Below are 23,005 nucleotides of genomic sequence, written 5' to 3'. Positions count from 1 at the left end.
AACTTTCTACCTCGGTTCTCACATAGCTTTCCAGGTTTCCAGGAAAATCCCTTTAACCAAATTTGAAATATTTTACAGGGGGAAATATCAGTACTTTGGGAAATACAGTAAAATTTGTCTGCCAGTACTGGAGGTAGCATGTAAAGTACAAGATTGCACAGTACAGCAGGCGATTAGAAAGGACAGCAGATACAATTTATGAGGACGTAGCTGGCTTTGTAGGTCACAATTACAACCAGAGGAGAGTTTCTCTGACTATGTTTTTTTGTCTTTAGGAAATGCAGTAACCATCTAAATAGAGCTCTAGATACACTGATATGGGTTGTTTACAGTCAAAACATTAACCTTCAGTATATCTTTATTAGTAATAACCTTCAGGAATGCCTCATCTATACTACAGGGTATGGGGCTGAGGTGCAGTACTAGGCGAAGCCTTTCGTCTAGAGAGGGGCTGTTTGCGATACTGTGCACAACAGGGGCAGATTTTCGTAAAGAATATAACACGCCATTCGTTGTCGGCGGCTACATCTGTATCTTGGCATCCACTGCCATAAATATTATCATCATTAGGCTGAGATTAGGCAAGTTCATCACACATAGTAGCATATTTCTACTTAGCGTGACCCTGTGGTTGAAGAACAGGAACATAAGTCATTAGTAAGTCATACAGTAAGAAAGCAAAGAATTAACGCTGCTGAAAAACATTACATGTCATTAACGTAACATTGCTCCAAGGCTCAAAACCACCAAGGAATTATAGTGTTTCATTACAGTAGTCAGCTGGAAATGATAACAGGCATCTAGCACCTCCGGATTTTGGCTACAATTACCGTATCAACATAATAAGACTTATGGGACAGATGAAAAGAGCTGAAGCTGCACATTGCCGGTTGTGCTCATTGTTAGGAGAGAATATGTAGCAGTCTAGATGGCGGCCATCTAGCACATAGACAGGACTGGCAAGGATATTGACATGCCTCTGGGCCCCAATGTAGTACGCCATTCCAAACATAATGTATTCTTTATACTACTTGTCTCTTTGTATGGATGAAATACATTTTATGGGCCTCCTAAGGCTTCCGGGCTTGGATACAATCTTATCCTTGCACCCCCTCAAGTGACAACCCTGAAGACTGGTACCGGTGCATTTGGAACAATGGATGGAGATCGAAGGGAATGTGTTGAGGGTATATGGAGGGCTCTGACCCATGGAAATCCACCTATCCTTTGTCGCCTTAACTGAATTGAGGGACATAGCTTCATTCATTTGGAAAGGCTGCCATGGATAGCCAAGTACAACACTTGGCTGCTTAGGCAGTCCCATAGGGTTGAATGGAGTGACTGAGGAACAATGGATTCCCATTCTTGTGAAAGGTAGGGGTCTTACTTCTGGAGCATAGATAAATAAGCTGTAGTGTTGGGTTAACCCCTTTAAGAGGTATCACTTGCTTTCTCCACCTTCTCTATGGTGTGTAAAAATCAAACATTCAGCCTCCCACAGGAAAGATAACCCCGCAGGAGGCAGAGGAGGGATTTCAAAAATACAAACTGTAAATTATCCAGAGAAAACTTCTTGGAGAAGACCACCCCTCATCCGAGCCAGATTTACCGTAACATACTTTTCACTATTAATACCAGCCACCTTCTTTGACCAGACCACCCCAATCGAAGACCATTTATAGATGGTATTGTGGGGAGTTGTTTCGAAGAAGCTGCACAAAAAACTTTTACTTTCCACTGGCAAACTTCTATCCACAAATTTCCATATAACTTCAGACTCTTATTGAAATGTAAAACAATGAGAAGAATGTTAGGGCTCATCCGTTGCCAGTTTTCCCGAACCACATTATATGACTCATTAAATTTAATGATCCGTCAACATAAAATATCTGATTTCTAATAGGGGTCTTTTATTTGCCATTGTCTAACGCTGCTATTAGCAATATTGGGATGGAGGATTATACCACATTAGAACAATAAACACGCTTACAGTGAGACCATATGTGACTGGCGTGTTCTCACTCCACGCAGCGGCTCTTCTGTTTAGACAAGGCTTATTATGTGGTCATACTACTGTGTTGTTAACAAGATATCAAGTGATGCCGTGCTGATGTCCACTGAAAACTCTCCCCCGAAACACTTAAATTTTCATCAAATTGAACCAAATTTTAGACAAATAAACACAGGAAACTTGAATCACTGTTATCCCAAGACAAGCTCATTTATTGACTAATGCTGGTTGATGACAGCCATGTTGAGTATGTCGAGGAACTATATTAAGAGGGTGAAGACAAAATATCTGTCTGTTGTACAATCATTGCTAGCTTGTTGACGCCAACAAGGGTTGGATTGGCCCAACAGAGTTACAGAGAACTTACTCCAACAGGGGGTCCAGCAGCTATTTGCACTTTTTTTATTCAATCATTTGACAAATAACCTAAAAGACTTTATTGGTCTTCTATATTTCTCACAGATTGAATTAGATAGTAAGTAAAAAAAGACAAAATTCCAACCTATATTTCTACTGTGTTGATCAAGAGGAAGGCAAAAACACCTGCGGGCAGACACCAATGATCTCATATTAGACGAAAATTTCTGATTCCGCCGGTAACATTGGAAATCACTGCTAAATCCGATTCCGGGTGGTATTTCTTTAAATGCCACTGACAAAGCCACTGGAAAAGTGTATGGTGCATGAGTGGGGCCACTGTGAGCAACAGTCCTTGGCAAAATGAAAGCACATATAGCTGCTGTCCATTTAAATGCCCGCTGCAGTTAAAGAGTTAACACCCACACTTGGTGCTAGCTGGTGAGGTTTGGGTCTAGTACCAGAATCCTAACACTACCGTATTTTTCGGACTATAAGGCGCACAAAAAATCCTTTGATTTTCTCAGAAATCAAAGGTGCGCCTTATATATGAACCGCACTTACAGACAACAGCTGCCTTGTACTGTGCACAGGTCTGCCACCTGCTGGTCACTCATCCTTATAATCCGGTGCGCCTTATATTCCAGTGCGCCTTATATATGAACTTAGACATTTTAGCAGGCATTTATTGATGGTGCGCCTTATACTCCGGTGCGCCTTATAGTCTGAAAAATACTGTACTTTGAGATTCAGGTTTGGCCATACCCGAACTTCAATGGATCTACTCATCCCTTGAGAACACATATAACAAATAATACTTGATCTAGCAAAATATAAAAAAGATTAGTAAAATGCTGTAAAAGTAAAAAAATTCCACCTCACCACTTTTTCACAATTTTGCCACCAATAAAAATGTTAATAAAAGGTGATAGAAGGGTCATCTATTTCTCCCAGTGGTATCCATGTAAATATCAATTTTAAAAGTGGTAAGAAGCAACAAAACCATATACATTTAGTGTCTCTGATCGCACTGACCTAAAGAATAAAGTGGACTTGTCTTCTTGATAGTACAACAAAGGGGAGGTTTCTCAAGACGGTGGGCTGGATATACTAAGAGACATCTGTGCACCTGGATCAATTCTATGAAATCAGGTTCTGGCACACACTATAGTTAAAGGGGTTTTCCCACAGAATAGGGCTTAACTTGACGTTCATCTCTACGGAGTTGACGGAGATTACCGAGTGCTGAGATTACCGAGACCGGCTGTGGGAGCGACGAGGCCTCCAACGGGGGTACATCGGACCCCCTGTTCTTGTGATCTGTAAGAGTCTCACCACTTGGATCAGTTCACAAAAGTTTACTCTCAAATTATTTCCAATTTTTTAAGGGAAGAAACTATAATAGGAAAGAAAGTTCTCAAGAACTTATCACGCATTGGACATAATACGCCCGATTATCCGGAGCCCTTTCCATTGATTGGGTTTCTAAATTCCCCGGCAGATAGCATTACACAAAACAATGGCAATGTACATCATATGAGCAGAACGATCATATCCATAGGGACAAGACTCGACTCATTCTATTAGACTGACTGCTTGTCATGTTTTGGCTGGTGTTTCAAACCAATACGTAAATCTGAACATGGGAAAGTCACCAGATGAGATTATCACTATATCTATGAAATGCTATAGATGTCACTATTCAGTCATTACTGATCCACCAGCTGTTTGGTTAAATCCAGTGCCAAACACCTTAAATGATGGGGTCAGCCCCGATGGAGGGAGAGGTCCAACCTTGTTTTCTTTGGCCATGGGATTCATTATAATATTCTTTCAATTAAGCTTCACCTTTTGGAGTCTATTTCATATTTTCCATTGAGCACAAATCTGAACATATCTAATATTGTTAAATACAATTGGGAGATTTACTAATATGTTTAAAAAAAATGAGCTGCCAGATTCATCCTGTGTTTCAGAGGTTCAGATAATTTTGAAACACTTTTATAAATTGTACAAAATGAAAGTACCGGTAGTTTACAGGGAAAAGGGAAAAGTTTAGTAGAAAGTGGCCATGACACGGTGCACCAAAAAACCATGTGCCATTGCAACAAAACATTTGGGTGCATTTTTTATTAAAAAAATAAATGTATCGATACCTTTTGGTGTAGAAAATTGTGGAAATTGTGGGATGTTGAAACGGACTCTAACCATGAGTAAAGACATTAGATGAAACACATAGGCTGATTCTCAGCCCGGAGCTTATCTGTGTACCTGCCAGATTTTAATGGATATGAAGCTAGGCAAATTTGCACATCTGCAAATCTGTCCGTTATATGGCAATGTATGCACAGATCCTAATTCACAGTCTACACTATACTGCAGAGCTACAATTATGATTCTTCTATACAACTTTTATTAGTCATAATCTAATTCAGGAGAAGTCAGAAGACCTGGAGTCTAATGAATAGCTTTATAATTGTATATACACTCAATCGCCAGTATATTGAAGACATCCATCTAGTAGGGCGTTGGACCTCCTTTGAACTTCTCCTTCAGAACTAGACTAATTCATCAACGTATAGCCAGGTCTTATCGAAAGAAAAATCCTCACCTCAATATTTCACGTCCACCAGTCTTGGCTTTTGATAAACCGAGAGGAACAGTTAATTTCTTCGTTCTACTTGTGCCACCTTCTTACTCTTTCATCAGAATGGTACACCAGGAATCTAGACTTATCTGACCGGGGGATGTTTTTTTCACTGCTCTTTTGCCTATTGAAGTCTTGGTTTTCTGTTTCCCTTACTCAGTAGAGACCTGTGAAGTGGACACCTGCTGTTATATTCCATCTGTGCTAAGGAATGACAAGTTGTACATCTGGCCACATTAGTTGGTCATCATTGTATTGAGTTGCTGTATATCCTTGACTGTGCTGATTCCTGAAATCACATTCCCCGATACCTTTCATCTACAATTTGGTGGCATCCACAGCTGAATGATCTTTACCATTCTTGTCATACACTTCACGCTGTGACACGAAAACACCCTACAAGATTGGAGGTTTTGGAAATCTTGACCCTGGCTAATCTAAGACCAATGTTTTGTTCAAAGTCACCTCTATAACAAAATTTTTCCATTCTAAAGTGGTATCACTCACTTGTCCACATGTTGTACTCCATGGGTGTGAGTTATTTCCATACAGGATAGTTACAAAAGTGAAAAGGTAGCTGATTCTCCTAAAGCAGCCATCTCATTTTTAAAGAAACTTTTCCAAAAATATTGTTAACCGTGAAATACGTTCAAATAATATTAAATGATTCATCTAAAAGTAATAATTGTTCTAAAGACTTCACAGAATCAATAGAGATCACATCTCTCAGGGGTAAATGACTTCTTGTGACATTCAAGTCCGTAAAATCCCAAAAATGTTTCCTCTAGAAACAAGTAACGTAGCGGCTATCTCTTACCCTGAGGAGCTGTCACTGTTATAAATGTGGCCCATTTGGTCTTGTCATTTAATGGAGACATCACTCAATACGGCTTAGAGGCTCAGCTGGGTACACGGGGGTGAAGCCACACAGGAGGCATTTACTCATTAATCATGGTTTTTACATATCTATGACTTATCCCTGCTTAGGCCGATGAGTGCACCTAGACCTCAGCGCCATTTATGCTCTCAATGCTGCTTGGGGGGTCCGCTTTGCGAATGTGTAACTTTTGTTGGCATGAAGAGCGCAGCAAGTATGAAATCAAGGGTAAGTGAATGCCAGTCGAATACGAGTCCTTAAAGGGGGTCATTTATCTTTATTTTTCTTCCTTTTTTTTTCTGTCATTTTTGCAACTCTTTTTGGCGCATTGCAATTTTCTGTGCCTTTGGGGGGGCTTTTGAAATGTGCACTGAAGTCTGCCAGACATTTTTTTATCTTCCATTTCAGATGTGCTAAATGAAATTAATCTTTTCAAATTGTCCCAAATTTGCATAATTTTTTTACGCAAAAAAAATGAAACTATACTTAAGGAAAACTTAAAGAAGTGAATGAAAGAAAATGAAAAGAAGTGACTTGTGACATTTGTGCAACATTTTTGAGACATTTGTAACAAATGTCTCAAAAAGAGATCTGAAAAAAGGGAAAAGTAATAAATTAATAAATTACAAATATAGCAGATGGAAAAAAGACAAAAACGAGCCAAAACAAGTAGAGATATGAAAAATTATCCCGCTCTTTGTCATGCAAAACTATTAGGGTGTTATGTTGGTCTTGAAATTAATGTAAATGCTGTTTCATTGTGAAATGTGATCTAATGTTATCACAAAAATTCTAGAAATTATATAATTTTTACATGCAATTACAAGTTGCACGTAGAGATGAGCGAATCTATCTGTTGGTTCGTAGATTCGATACAAATTTGGCATTTTCATGCATCAAATCGGGATCTTTTCTGATTTGATTTGACAACTTTTTTTCGAAATTGCAGGAGCTTGAGGCTTGGGCTTAATTCATCCTCAAATTAAAAATTATTTTTAAAATTTATGAAAAGAGATCTAAAAATCTAGAGGCTTATAAACCAATTTTCGGCAACATCAGTTTAGACCCAACAGATTTCGGACCCGAACCAAATCTTTAGAAAAATTAAACAAAGCTTCTACAAATCGACCTCTAGTTATGTTTGACCTTGACCCCAAAGAGTAAGAAACATACAGTTTTGAATCACCTGTGATGTATCTGCAATTTTGTCATTTTTTTTAAAGGCTACCAATTACATGTTTGAAAAAAGTTGCAGGAGGGGGACACACATATTTGTTGTCAATTGGCTATGGACTCCCCACAGAGAGGGCAGAGTCCGAATTACTAATTTGCCTGGTGACCATGTGACAGCAAATACTGCAGGGTCCTAGGAGACTCAGAGATTAGCTCTGCAGTACAACCCTCTGTCCCGGGACTAATATTTTGATCCCAGTTGGGAAGAATCAGCAATAAAATACTTGTAAAAAGCACAATGTGTAAAATAGTATAGAATAAAGAAAAATTATTAAAAAATAAAAATAGAAAGACGCTAATAATAATGATTAGAATTTCAAGCCCTGCATCCTCGCCCCCCCCTAAATAAAAATAAACAATATTTATCTACTATATTTAAACTACAGTGAGAAAAAACTATTTTGATTGTTTTATATTGTATGATACTGAACATTTTTTTTTTTTAATGAATAAATGTCAGTAATTAGATGAAACAAAATATGGATATTCATTAGATAATAATGGAAAATCTAAAGTTTTGAATAACAAAAAAAATAAATAAATAATCAGGTCGGGAACTGTGGAAAATCGGTAAAACTTTTTGGCTACATTACGGTTTCCTCTAATATAAAATACAAGTATGGCCACGACAATGCAATTTATCTGAAGTGTTACGTAAAACTAGAGGTGATGAGAAAATCTCTGCTCCATCTGTAAGGAGGATTATTTTACATGACTTGATGCTATTGTTAAAATTTCCTTGTGCTGTGTCCAGGCCGCATCATGTAACATAATAAGAACATGTAACCTAAGACATGACACAGGAAATATCCCAACTATTATCCCGTCCTTCTATCATCACCCCCCTCATTATAAGATGCCGCAGGAGCAGCACCCAATAATATCTTTGGGTTTAGCACACAGATACATACACATCAGGATATAAAGCCAAAGTAAATGGCATTGTAATCATGTACATTATGTGTTATTATTAAAGGAAATTTGCCACCAGGATGAAGGATTGTAAACCAAGCACACTGACATACTGGTGTGTGCACCCTCTGGCAGGATCTGCTTTTCTTTTAGCTTTTTTTGCCCTGGTTTTCACAAAAAAGGCTTTAAAAAAGTATGCAAATGAACCTAAGGGTCTCCAGACTTAATTAACAGCTATGGATCACAGAGCCCCTTAGGCTCATTTGGATAATTTTCAAAGCCCTTTTGGGAAAAAAAAACAAGGGCATAAGAAACTAAAAGAAATGCAAATCCTTCAAATGAAGCAAAGACCTGGATGTCAGTGTGCTTAATTTACAATCCTAGTGGTAGATTTTCTTTAATATATGGCCATTATACACAGCCTCATGTTATTGGGTGGAGATATAATGCTGTTTTCCAAATATGACCATTTATGTTTATTATTATATGTGACTATTTCTATAGATTATGTAATTATTTCTATACAGCAGAATTATTTTGCCTTTTATAGAAATGTTAAAAGGGTTGACCAGGATTGCAAAACATAAAAATGTGGCTACTTCCTTTCAAAAACAGCCTAACACCTGAGATTGGAAGTGCAACTATTCATTATTACTATGCAGCTGAGATGTAATACCAGAACACACCATAAAAAGGAGTGGAGCCGTTTTTTTGGAAGGAAGTAGTCATGTATTTTTTTTTTGCAAATTTTGGACACCCCTTTCTGGGTATTTTTTTCCAGATTTTTGATACTGATGACCCACATGTAGAATAGGTAATTAATATCAGATCTTTGGGGGGTTCAGCATACAACAAAGAATACTCTTTGAAAGGAGAGGGGTCTAAGTACCCCCGTTCTTGAGGTAGGAGGTGAGGACCACGTTTTCCATTTACATATGACATATCCAAAGTATATATCATAAAAAGAAATCAGCGGACCCAATGGTCGCATTGGGTTCGGCGTTCAGGTTTGGCTGCCTGACCGAGACATATTGTGGGATTGGCGGGCGAAATGCCACTGTGGCAAGTCAACCCCCTAGCGACTAGCCATGGCTGTGATTAACCATGGGGTGTCCGGGCCTGTTGGTCCCTTTATCTGGCAATATGTACGGGTCCTCTCCTCTTTAATCATAAATACACAAGATAGGAAAACCCCTTTAATGCATTGTTTATTGCGAAAAATCACATTGGGGGTCATTTACTAAGGGCCCGATTCGCGTTTTCCCGACTTATTACCCGAATATTTCTGATATACGCCGATTCTCCCTGAATTGCCCCGGGATTTTGGCGCACGCGATCGGATTGTGGCGCATCGGTGCTGGCATGCACGCGATGGAAATCGGGGGGCGTGGCCGAACGAAAACCAGACGGATTCGGAAAAACCGCCGCATTTAAAACAAAAAATCTGTCGCGGAGCTTGCACTTACCTTCACTCAGCCCGAGCCGGTGAACTCCAGCGCGTTCCGATGCTTTTCAGCGGCGGAGGAACTACCTTAATAAATCCCGGCCGGACCCGAATCCAGCGCAGAGAACGCGCTGCTGGATTGCAAATGGACCGGGTAAGTAGATCTGCCCCATTAAGTGAGTCAAGCACTTTGGTTATCTCTCATTCAGCCAATAACTATTCCTCCTGGCCCTTTCCCAAATACTCATACACAATTTATATGAATGGGGATGTGTCTGAGGTGCCATATATGATGTCTTCTATATTCTTAGAATTCATGGGGGAGGCATTAATCCTGACCATAGTAATAATGGTGATGAGTATGAATATGTAGCGTGGCCCAAATCACATTTCACTGAGATTTCTTAGATTTATGTGACGTTAATCCATGTGCCAAGAAGAATTATGTGCCACTTAATAACATGTAAACATATTTCAGGTCCCCTGGCATCACTTACCAATCATTTAGTGGAATCCTGATAGCCGCTATACACTGGCCAAGTCCGTGATTCCACTGCCAAACTCTTAAGGACAAGACCTTTGTTCCACCACATGACTTTTGCTATGTACACATCTTAATATTAGGCAATCTTATTACTTGGTAGGGATATTTACTGCATATTTAGCATTACAGTATTAAAGGACATTTTCTGGTTCCTCTCTTAGTGCCATCAGTATGTGTGATTAGCTAACCCATACAGTCAGAGTCGGACTGGCAGATGTTGGGCCTATCAGAGGTGGTGATCTTGAGGGCCTGACCTTCAACCATAAAATACCATAAAAATCATATCACGTTAGTACTATCAATAATCTATAATATTAGAATTATCATATATGATATAGATCATTATATCAAATGATTACTCCATTTGCTTCCAAATGATCTTTGGGGCCCATTATAAAGTGTAGGAATGTGGGGCCCATCGGAGGATTCCCTGATGCTTTGGCGGGCCAGACTGACAAAGTATATGGGAAATGAAGCTAGCTGTACAAAGGAGCTGATTACCTTTAATAGAAGTTCAGCTGCAATACCAGCCTTGGCGACTATATAATGGGTGGAGTCTTCTTCTTACGGTTTCATCCACTGTATGGATTGGATGTGGAGACATAAGCTGCTACCATAGGTGCCTGGACGCTTATATTATATAAGAGCCCGGGTAGGTGCCCGATGATCCCTTGTATGCAGGGCACAGTCTCTCCCCTAAACCCTCACTAGCCTTTTTGCTTGAGTGACAGCTCCAGTCATCTTCTTAATGGGCTCAAAACTTGATGCTCAGAAAGGGGACATCACAAATGCTTAATGAATATAGATATGAATAGCTACAAATAGACAAGCTGCACCCCTGGGCACTTATCATATGCATGACCATGACCCCAAGTGTCCCTACAATATTTAGTGGTATTAGAGTAATCCCTTTTAAATAGAACTCTACATGAATTACTGCTGCCCTTTACTTCCTCCCTGCTGTTGCCTTCTACAGAGAGAGATATCCTTTGCCATTCTTAGACCTGTTGATCTTATGATTGGTCTTGACTCAGATGCAGATTTGGGATTCATCTTGGTTTCATTATGATTTTAAAAAAATTTGATTCAGTCCAAATTTAATTGGTTGAACTATGGTACACTGGAGCTGCAGTGGGAGAACCAACTCCCCCAGGATGAGCCAGGGTTCCAACATGACGGCTACATTGGACAAAGTGCCAGGCCATGGCGGAAAGGGCTCTAGGAGCTCATGATGTCCACAAATTCCCGATCTCAGAACTCTGATACTACGAATCACCAGGAAATTCTGAATCTTTCAGATTTTTTTAGGCAATTAAGATTGAGCTTCACTTTGACCAAGATTTGCTAATGTCTAGACCTTAACCAAGTCTTAAGATCTATTGAAACTGACTTTTACTTTACTGTAATATGACAGTAGACAAGTAAATCAACTGCAGAATGGTTTTGAATAGCTAAAGAAGGGACATATTCCCGACAAGTCATATTCCTGGCCTTAAACCCTTTACAATGCTGGGGTACAATAGGACTCGAAATAATGGTGCCCTGAAATCTCTATTTAACATTGCGTAGAATGTTCCAACAGAAAATTTTATGGAAGTGATTGATGCCCAATTGTGGAGCGGTAGGTTATTAAATTCTTGGGTTCACTTAATTTTCCTCCCTGCACCGTGGATGTATGCTCAATTAAAGACATGATTAGTATAACTATTTATATGTACATAGTTTAGTTATATTGTGTTTATCTATAATAGAGGCATATAATAACTATCAAATCACATTATATTAGTAATCAATGTGGGAATCCAAGTCATCCCAAAGGGTTCACTTACTTTCTGTTACCACTTATTTCAAATATTACAATTTAAGAGTATTTTTCCCAGCTTGAGCAGAACCCAAGTCTCATGCTACTTTATTTGGCTCTGAAACAAGAGCTTGGGTCTTAAGCCTGAGATTTTTCTAATAACTAACAGAAAATCACAGCGAACGAATACAAATAACCGGGGAAAAAAAACCGTAACAAACAGCATGAGTCCGTAAAGAAACATTTTTTGGGTCAACTTTGTGACCTTTAGCAAAGATGTTATATGAGGGGGTTTATTGTGATAAGTTGGAGGAAATAGTTTATCCAAACTTTAGTCTTTTGAGTTTATACCCATTAGAAATTAAAACAAATACTTCTATGTAAAAATAATAAAAATATTACAGAATGCGTTCCAGCAAAAACACACATTCTGTCTACTGGCATCAACGGACTGTGACCATCGAAGAGGCCCAGGGGAGCAGCTGGCATATATGTGCAGGACGCCAAGGCATCTGTGTCAATACACTCTGGATGTTTCTTGGGTTTTGGATAAAACCCTGAAGCTGAAAACAAGAATCTTAATATGGTAAGAAAACTAACCAACACTGTCTTAGGATTTCCTAAATGTCTAGACGGATCTGGAGGTATGGAAATCTACGTATTCCAAGTGTCTCTCTCAGCTCTTCTCCCTAGTTTCTGGAATAATATTTGGCCTTTCTTATCGCGGACAAGTTGAGTTGAGTGAATCATTCAAAATTCGATTCGGTGAAGCTTCGACAAATTTTTCTAAAGATACTTTTTGGGTTTGAATGAAATAAGACCGAACTGATGTTCCTTTATGTACTATCTAACCCCCTCTAGTCTTTTAAAACACAGATTGTTGTTTAAATTCCTTTCTTGTATCAGATTCTACATTTTTTTTCATTAGGATTTGCATTAGGGTTAGAATTTGAGTTAGGGATAACCCTAACCTCAATGCGAACCTTAACTCTAACCCTAACCTAAGCCTAATGAAAAGATTCATGAAAAGTGAACAAAAGGGAGATACAACCTTTTGATTTGAAAGAAATCTGTGTTAAAGAGGACTAGCGGGGTAATTTTCCAATTACCATGACAATTTTGAAAAATTTGTCCAAGCTTTTGGGAATCCAAACTTTGATGATTTGCTCAGTGGGGTAGACAGATGGCTTTTCATAATTGAAAGTTAAGCGTGATAGCTCTGGAAAGTCATCTACCTAATGTACCCTCCTGAGGTTCACAGGAATGGTCATCAGTATTCTTAGCTGGGGACCTAGGACTCTACCATAGTATAGATGTTAACGTTTAACGATGTTAACGTTCAGCTGCTAAGCAATCAGACCACCCCTCTGGTCTCCAGGCACTGTCAATATCCTGCTCCACCCAACTAGGTTTCATGACCTTTTCTCCAGACTGGAGGTCTGACATTTCACAGCCTACTGAGATTTGGAGGGATCCCAAATGTTTGGCATTACCAAAATTTGGGACTTTTGAGACATTTGAAAAAAAAAACAAATGTGATGAATTGTACAATCCTTTGCCTCACCTCTAACAGGTAAGAGAATGGTGAAGACTAGTCCCTCTGAACACTAAGGCCACTGATTGATTATGGAAGTCCCAGTCACAGATGTACATAACAAGTTGGGAACCACATGGCAGTCAGTCCCTCATATGTGTTCCACTGAAAATAGAAAAACCCTTTAATATTGAAGTAGAGCTAATAGTTATTAGTAGCTAAGCTGCGTGGCAACTATGGACTGTATAAGTTATAGCACCAGGAACAACTTCAAAGTCTGGATGTCCCATACTGATACTGAAACAATCCTATATAAAATTACATGAAAGTGTATAGAGGTATCTAAACTAAAAAAAATACATATAACCCCCCCCCCCCCCAATAAACTGTAACAAAAACATCACTGAAAACATTATTGTTAAAAAAGTTGACCCATGGCCTAGAATCTGCCCTGAGATATACATTATATATATGACTAGAATATTCCATGTAAGTAGTTAGAGTCCTCCATTTGCCCTCATAGCCTGTAGTTAGCAATGAACATATCACCACTGAGCTCAAAAGTCAGATTCTCAAGCATCTTGTTTGCTCCGATAACCCCCTGAAGATTCTTTTTATCAGTTTCTTAGTAACCCGTCAAAAAAAAAAGTACAAAGGATTAGATACTTAAAAATTCGCCTCCAGGTTCCTGACGTGACATGATTTCTTAAGCCATCATTTATAAAACTATTAAGTCCTCAGCCATGAGAAAAAAAAAATGGCTCCTTCTAGACGCCTGGAGATTTGGGTCCCTATAGTAACCTTTTCACAGGGGAAAGTCATTATGTATGAGAATAGGTTGGAGAATAAATTGTCTTTAAAGACGACATTATTAAAGGGGAGATGTAAACCCTTCATGATGGAAATGGCTTATTGGTTTTCAAGTGACTGTTACTTGATACCTCGAAGAAAGAGCTTTGTATCAGATAAGTGAGGGGATGCCGAGTTAAGATGGGGGCTGTGACGGCTTGGGTCTTTTAAGCTACAATTGATGTGGTCATGTCTGACATTATGAAGAGGCTTGTAGAGCAGTCAGACAAGAGACCACAGGTCAGGGAACCACAGGCAACATGAGCAGACGTTTAACCTCTCGCAGGAGAAGAAACTTCTCCTGAAATTGATTCAACGAGAAGAAGGAATTGTAGGGTCAATAAAGTAAAAAGCTAAAAATAAAATTATAATCTAATGTGAAAATACAAAAAAATATTTTTGGTCAGGTTGACTTTAGACTACTGATCTCTTCACCACTGGTGGAACCAATCATTAAATATGTATCTTCTATCCTGTAGTAAGTATTATTCATGCAAAATTTTGAAGGGGTTGTCCCACTAAAATAAGGATAAAACTTTGAAAATAAAGTTCACTCAACTTTGAGATACTTCTGATTCCTTATATGGAAGCTCTGTCCCCATCTGAAGCATTTGCAAGGTTCTAAGCAACGTATAACCAGCATTAACCACGAATGGTACACAAATGGTACATTATTGTTAAGATATGTTATTGTGTCTTGGGTCCGGTTACACCATACACTGTCTAAATTATGTTAGTCAACCTCTTTAAGGGGTAACCACATAATCAAGGCTTAGGACTGGTTAGAAGAATAGTGTCTGACTAGTGTCCTATGTATCCCCCGGCCTCCGTTACAAGAGAGTCCCCTGTTTAAGTGATGTTGTGGTATACAGTACATGTAACCTGTGACTCCAGCCAGAGAATTCCATGAGCCGCAGGTCTCTTCTCTTCAGTGGTTCAGTAGATATGGATGGAGCATATGCACATCCAATGCTCCAATGATTTGGGGGACTGAAGAAACTCATTGTTGTGGTCAGTAGGACCCTTAGTGATCAGACACTTAAAGTAAGTCTTTTGTGTAGGGCATTACAGTTGTGTCAAAAGTGCGATTACCCCACCAATTCCCATAATGAAGGGACAGAAATTCTCAGCTGTACCCTTTTATTTGTATCTGGTTGTCCCCATAGTAGACACAGATAAAGTTTATGAGATCATATGTGGTACATCAATGCCACTGTGAGATACTAGCTGTTATCATCATGCAGTGATCGACATCATGGACACCTAGGCTGCTGGGAGTACAGGTCATGACCATAGATGACTATGCTGCAGGGAGTACAGGTCATGACCATAGATGACTATGTTGGTGGGAGTACACATCATGACTATAGATGACTTGGATGCTAGGAGTACTGGTCCAGACTATATAAGACTATGCTACTGGGAGTACAGTTCATGATCATAGATGACTATGCTGCTGGGTGTGCAGATCATGACTATAGATGACTATGCTGCTGGTACTGCAGGTCAAGACTATATAAAACTATGCTACTGGCAGTGCAGGTCATGACTATAGATGACTATGCTGCTGGGAATACATGTCGTGACTATAGATGACTATGCTGCTGGGAGTACATGTCGTGACTATAGATGACTATGCTGTTAGAAGTACATGTTATGGCTATAGATGACTATGCCGATGGGAATAAATGCCGCTGGGGGCACAGGTCTCCAGAAAGTATTCATTACAGAAAATAACCATATCACTTAATCCATATTTCAAGAATTGGATCTACCCATCTACAGAAGGACCAAGTGCCTGTATGATGCCATAGATGTGCTTCTTTATAAGCTATGGGTTATGTACATGTAATGAGCTTCTTTCCCGTTTGCCTCATTCCTCAAGAGGTTTCCCCTTTTATTACACTCATTATTGGAGCACTTTAGGCAGTTCTGTAGATTGATATATAACTCAGTCACACCATCACATCTCTTACCTGTAATTCTGTTTCTCATTTCCTATGTGGAATCTGTCATACTGTGAATGTGCGTGATTGCCTTCCCAGTCCATTAAGTCAATCCTCAGCAAGTACTGCCTTTGGCTGGTTATTGCAAATATAAATTCATTCCCCAGCCAAAATTCACCAGATGGACTGCCGAAGCCCTGGAGAGAGAGAGAGCAGAAACACACATTTATCTTCTGAGCACAAAAATTTCTTAATGATTTTTACGAGGTCATTATGAGTTATTATACATGTTCATTCCTTGCTGAACTGACAGCTCAGTCTTTATAATCTGCTGGTTGTGCTCCATAGATGAGTTTCATCGCTTCTATCACATCACATGTTTGGATTACTGGCCAATGGGCATTCACTCATCCAACAACTTATGGTGCACATTTTTTATCCGTTGGTGCTAAGTGCGCCAGGGTATGATGCTGCCCCTGTCATGTGCTAGATCTATCAGGAGGCTCTGGCCACTGATAAGGCATAAATTTGCGCTGTAGCCGACAGCACAAATTTATGCCATACCTGTAGGGTAGCCTAAAGTGCAAATTTATGCCATACCTGTAGGGTAGCCTACAGTGCAAATTTATGCCATATCAGCATCCGGAGCCTCCTGAAAGATCTAGCACGTGCCAGGGGCACCATCATACCCTGATGCACTTAGCACCAATGGATGATAAATGTAGGCTACATGGTCTGATGCTGCCCCTGGCATGTGCTAGATCTTTCAGGAGGCTCCGGCCAGTGATATGGCATAAATTTGCGCTGTAGGCTACCCTACAGGTATGGCATAAATTTGCGCTGTAGGCTACAGCGCAAATTTATGCCATATCAGCAGCCGGAGCCTCCTGATAGATCTAGTACGTGCCAGGGTCAGCATCATACCCTTTAGCCTACATTTATCATCCATTGGTGCTAAGGGCGCCAGGGTATGATGGTGCCCCTGGCACGTGCTAGATCTTTCAGGAGGCTCCGGCCGCTGATATGGCATAAATTTGCGCTGTAGCCTACCCTAAACATGCTTAGGGTGTAGGCACCGGGTAGAAATGCGACTGGTAGTGATGAGTGGGACCTGAACTGCAGGCAGAAGATCAGGTTTGGGGTTGGCATTCATAGTAACCATCCATAAACCCCACCCCCAGCTAGTAAGACCTGTGATCGGTGCTGGCACGATCGCAGGGGTTTCAACCCTTCAAATGCTGCTGGCAAAGCCACCGCCAGTGCTTGCTCACTTTATGAGGGTGACTTTCCAAAGACGTCGGCAGCATTTAAAGGGTAACACCTGAGATCAGTACAAGCAACCAATTGCAGGATGAACTGATGGGGGTGAGCATTCTGGTACAGTACCTGGAACTAAACTTTTAGGTTCGGTCAAGCTCGAATTTGAACAGGTACACACATCCCTAGTATTGTTGAGTGCACCGGACCCACAACTATGTGGGTTAGGTTCTCCCAGACCCAACCACAAACTTCATTCGAGTTCGGAGTTGAGTTCAGCTCAACCTCTTCCTGCAGTTATCCTGGTGTTAACTCTTTAAATATTGCTGGCAAAGTCGCCGGTGGCATTTAAATGGCCATGCGTTGGCACTAAACACCAAACATGAGCATGAACATCTATTTCCTTCACTTGATCGTCCATCTCTGCATTTCCTTCTAGTATCCTTCACTTAAGTTTAGCTAGAGGAGAATAAACTAGACAGGGAGGAGGTGAAGGCGAGCGCCTCAAGCGGTCCCACAATTCACCAAGATACAGAGTTTAACAAAAGAGAGAGAATCTTGCATGGGGTTCCTAAAAATTCCAAATCAACCCCTCATGGAAGTTGCTGTAACATTAAACCCATCACCTACCCTGGCCCTCTATATGGCAGCACTAGAATCACATCTAACATTCAGAATGTATGATTGCTACTATCAGGGCAGGGTGCTGGGGGGACCAACATAAGACTTTATATAATTAATCCGTAGGGAGTGAGGGCGGGGGGCTGTATATCAATAACCATGAGGGGTTCTATAAAAAAAAATAACCATGAGGGGACTATACATAATATAACCATGAGACAGATGTTTGGGATGATAAACTAGGGGATATTTTAGGGAACAGGAGACTGTTTTAGTTTCTGAATTTTTAATGCCAACACATGAGTTCATTGCAAAGGGGCCCACTGAGGCTCTGTCACCCAGGGGCCCACTGAGGCTCTGTCACCCAGGGGCCCACTGAGGCTCTGTCACCCAGGCCTCCTGAAACCTGGAGCCGGCCCTGGCTACTATGAGATGCCCCAGACCTGATTCCTACTGTAAAATACCCTAAATCTTGCATTATAACCTCCCCTTGATTCTCATACAATAATAGTATAACCAGGGGAACATTATGTATCATCTCATATGATTGTTTATACTGTAAATGACATGAAAGAAACCACCTGCACAAGACCCAGTTTTCATACTTTTCAGGCTGATGTCATTTTCCAGAAATAACCAGGCTGAAATCTCCCTGTGTTATGTTATGAATACATCTTCTTATCAGCTTTACAGCAGACGCCTGACATTTCACTTACCTGTAATGGGAGTCTATGGGTGAAGCTATTACAGTAATTACCGCACATATGAAAGCCGGATTCATCTTCCAGCTGATTGTATCACTTACCTTGTAACACAAATTTACTTCAATTATTAGAAAGTTGTTTGAAATATTTTTTGATGTTACCATCTATTGCTACAATGACTCATAGGCTGGAAAAAGAGATTTTCCCTTAAAACAAGTTATAAAAATTTATCGCAGGTTAGCCGCTATCAATTTTCTTGTGAGTACCGGTGTGGAGATACAATTGTAGCGAAACAGAAAAGACAAATTCCATGCATCCAAATCCCAACCTGTTTTTTTTTACGGCTGCAGATTTTAACTATGGATTTTAACCTATGGAAAGGGTGAAGACAGAAGAATGGGGGATCAGAAGGACCTGCTGATAATATGCAAAAATGAATCTAATGAATTTAATGAATCGCAGGGTAAAATATGCGTCAGAATTTAAAGTTTTTGGAGAAAAATATCTATTTTGTCTTCGACCTGGGTCCCCTGAGCCTAAGGCTCCTTGCACTTGGCACTTGCATTTGCACTAAGACCATAAAACCACCAAGTATCATAATGTATGTCTTTGCAATGTTACTTAACCTAAAATATATAGGTTACATATAAGATAGGTTCTTTAGGTTTGTACTTAAGTTGAATTTGTATGCAAATCAGAACTGATTTATTTTATAATTCTAACTCCCGACTAAAGAAAAATGTTGTCCCTGTGACTATTGGATTTAAAAAATTATTAATAAAAGGATTATCAATAGACATCTTACAGCTGATTATTGCAACCTGAGACTTAAGTAAAGTATCCAGAGAGCTTCACCAGAGGTCACAGTGGGGAGAGAGGTCCGTCTGTCACCGGGCCTGCTTGTATATGATGGACACAATGGGGCCGAACGCCGCACTTTCGTCGGGTTTCCCAAATATTTCCGATTTGCGCCGAATTGCTCCGGGATTTTGGCGCACGCGATCGGATTGTGTCGCATCGGCGCTGGCTTTCACGCGACAGAAATCGGGGGTGTGGCCGTCGGACAACCCGACTGATTCGGAAAAACCGCGGAATTTAAAAAAGAATTTGTGTCGCAAGATCAGCACTTACATGCACCAGGAAGAAGAAGGTGAACTTCGGCAGACCTCGGCGCAGCAGCGACACCTGCTGGATATCGGGCGCACGGACCTTAGTGAATCCCAGCAGACCCGAATCAGCATCGGACAACGCGCCGCAGGATCGCGACTGGACGGGGAAAGTAAATGTGCCCCAATGATTTAAAGGGATTGTCTGGAATTCGGAATTTTTTCTAAAATAAATTCTGAAAAAAAGTTATACTTACCTATCTCCGATGCAGCGAATCCCTTCCCTTCTACATCGGTGGCATCACGTCGACAGGGTGTACCCTTCGTGCTGTCGATGTGATGCCTCCACTAAGCTTCTATATACCTACATGGACAGGAGGCGATGCATTGGATCAAGGAAAGTATAACTTCTTTCTCATTTTTACTCAGTCGGATCCTAAAGAATTTCCGATACCAGACAACCACTAGAAGAAATGAAAGAGTATTGCTTCATTTCCTTTATGGATGCTGCAGAGTAATTCCTACCTTCTTGGTTGTACTACAGATCTCAGGGATTGCTGCAGTTCCCATCAGAGTGGCACTCTATGGCCCACTTCTGGGGTACCCTTCTTGAAAAAAAGAAGATTGTATCATAACTGAGAATAATATTATCTTGTACTTCTCAATTACTGCATTTTCTGTGGTTTGTCACCCATGACTTCTATATATAGCCTTCATTAGACCTACCGGCATCTGCTTATTCTCCTTCCACCTCAAGCATGTAAGAGCCGTTCTATATATCAGGGCAACGTCCCAGCTACAAGGACAATTTCTAAAAATACTATTATACAGCGCAATTTATCAAGTAATGTAAAACAGACATATTAAATATACAATTATGGCTTTTACTGGTGACTGCTATACGACAGAAGCAGCTCCAATGTAAACCTCAGCCCCGATCAGAGGAATGCATCTAATGAAGTCATCCCAACCACGCCAGAGATCTCATAGACCTCAATATCACAACTGGCCGACATTACTGAAGATCTTATGCCTGCAAGTGACCTAAACCAGGGACTGGCAACCTTTGGCTGTTGCAAAGTGAAATTTCCAAGAAGAATTGGCTGCAAACATCATAAAAGAGGCTGTTTCATCAAAAGTCCATTATCTGGCGAACCACCAGCAGCTCATCCCAGACCCAGAGGAGCCGTCAGTCAACATTCTCATGAAATAAAAAGAAAGAAGACATTGATGTAGTGTCAAGGTGGTCTGTGGAATCCTGGGACTGTGGAATCCATGGAGATGGAGCAGAGATGAGATTAGCTCTTTCACAGAGGTCTTGGCGCCACTTCTGACATGTCTGTTTTGTAAATTGTTGAATTCCCCATGAAATTTGTAGCAATGATGAAGCATCTTCTCCAATAACTGTGTTGTGTTGTTTCTAAACTATTTTTCCTAACTCCTCTGAACTCAGTGTCCATTTTATGGTAAATAGCACAAAAAGGGTATATTGACTTTGCAAATGTGGACATATGCCTCCCAGAGGTAGGGAAATAATAAACAGCTCATACTTACCTTCTCAGGCAATCCCATTCAGCCATGGTGCCACCCGTTACCAATGTAAATGCTCAGAATTTCTGCAAAAGCAGAGACAACGCCAGATCTTTTTGGAAAATAGGTTAAATAAAGATTCCACAACCTCCTAGTCTTAGCTTGAAGAACAGAACCACCCCTGTAGTCTATGCTCTTCTTTCTGAAGTCCTGTCAACATTCTTAGAGCCTCCCGGTCTTGGCAGAAATTCTGCCCTGATTGGAGTGAGACACAAGGTATTGTCATAAAGGGCTCCAGGAAGTGGAATAGGGCTTCCATGACCTTCCGGTCTCACAATGGACTGAGCATGGACTTGGCAAGAGAATAGAACAGCCTAATAATAGACATAAATAGAGAAATAGGACAATTGCAGGGTCTCCTGGAGATCTTTCCAGCATGGACTGGCACTTTGTCCTAGTTGTGGCAGAATTATTGCCAGGACCAAAAGGATTTCAAAAAGTAGTCAGCTTCCTGGAAAATGTACTTGGCCTTGGGGAAGCGGGTCCTCCCACTCACCGATTTTCAGAAAGGGCATAACCTGGTGGATCCCTTAGGAAAGCTACTCTTCGAAAGCATCCTGATCTTAGCAGCAATTCTGCAGTGATTAGAGCGAATAACCACGCCACACTGTAAAAGGGCTCTAGGAGTTTTTAGGACCTCCTGGTTTTGAAACTTTGATACCACAAATCACCACAAAATCGGATTTGTGCCAAATTAAATTTTTCTTGAAATTTGTAATTCCATCTGGTCCAATTCTATTTGTTCATCTCTACCTTGCACGATTTTACTCCAAAAGAGGAAAGATATAACTTATAAAGATAACTTAGCTTTACACTTCCCATCACCTTGCTATAATGCACGGGATACATAGAATAGCTCTTTTATGCTTGAGATGGATGCCTGCCTCTAGGACAGTGGTTCTCAACCTTTCTAATGCTGTGACCCCGCAATACAGTTCCTCATGTTGCGGTGACCCCAAACCATGCGATTTGCAGTAAAAACGCAATAAAATTGCGGCTCCGATGGTTTTAGGCGACCCCCGGTTTTGGTTGTTTGACCCCCGCTGGGGTCGCGACCCATAGTTTGAGAACCACTGCTCTAGGAGAAGAGGCAATAGAATGTGAATAGGATGCCATAGTTTTCATGCATTTTTTTCTTAGAATACTTTTCTTTTTTTCATTTGCATTGCCACTTTGTTCCATCAATGGTGTTGATCATGGTGTACATAGCTTTACATAGATGTTTATCAAATCTGCGGTTATTTGTAGTTGAGGTGCAATGGCACAATGTTCCTACATTAAAATACACAAGAAACAGTTCAAAGACAAATTCAGCACTAAAATATTAATAAATGACCTGAAAATAAATAATATACATGAAATAAGAAAAGAATAAGTTTTATGGAGCTTCCTGAATACACTGGATATAAAGAATAGTTTACTCTTGGTCGACTTGTGTGCCAAAAGGAAGTACTATCGATGGTGGAAGCACGGGCCAAGTAGACTGAAATATTGAAAACTGAGAGGCTTCCGGAGTGGGATGTTGGAGTAGATCCTTGGCAACGAATGTTTCCATGTTTTCCTATTCAATTC

General features: G+C 40.3%; 1 protein-coding gene across 1 annotated transcript in view; it reads right to left on the bottom strand.

The window, feature by feature from the left end:
- ANGPT1 (angiopoietin 1) overlaps positions 1-23,005 on the bottom strand; it is a 217,551-nt gene that overhangs the window by 26,197 nt on the left and 168,349 nt on the right. The window contains exon 7 of the mRNA XM_072151330.1: positions 16,186-16,352. Within this exon, the coding sequence (XP_072007431.1) occupies positions 16,186-16,352 (167 nt within the window). The remainder of the gene's footprint in view (positions 1-16,185; positions 16,353-23,005) is intronic.

This window comes from Engystomops pustulosus, chromosome 5, assembly GCF_040894005.1.
Source record: "Engystomops pustulosus chromosome 5, aEngPut4.maternal, whole genome shotgun sequence".
In the NCBI taxonomy this organism is placed as follows: Eukaryota; Metazoa; Chordata; class Amphibia; order Anura; family Leptodactylidae; genus Engystomops; species Engystomops pustulosus.
Note: the sequence above shows the minus strand (reverse complement) of the source record. Positions and strands in the feature narration are given on the sequence as shown.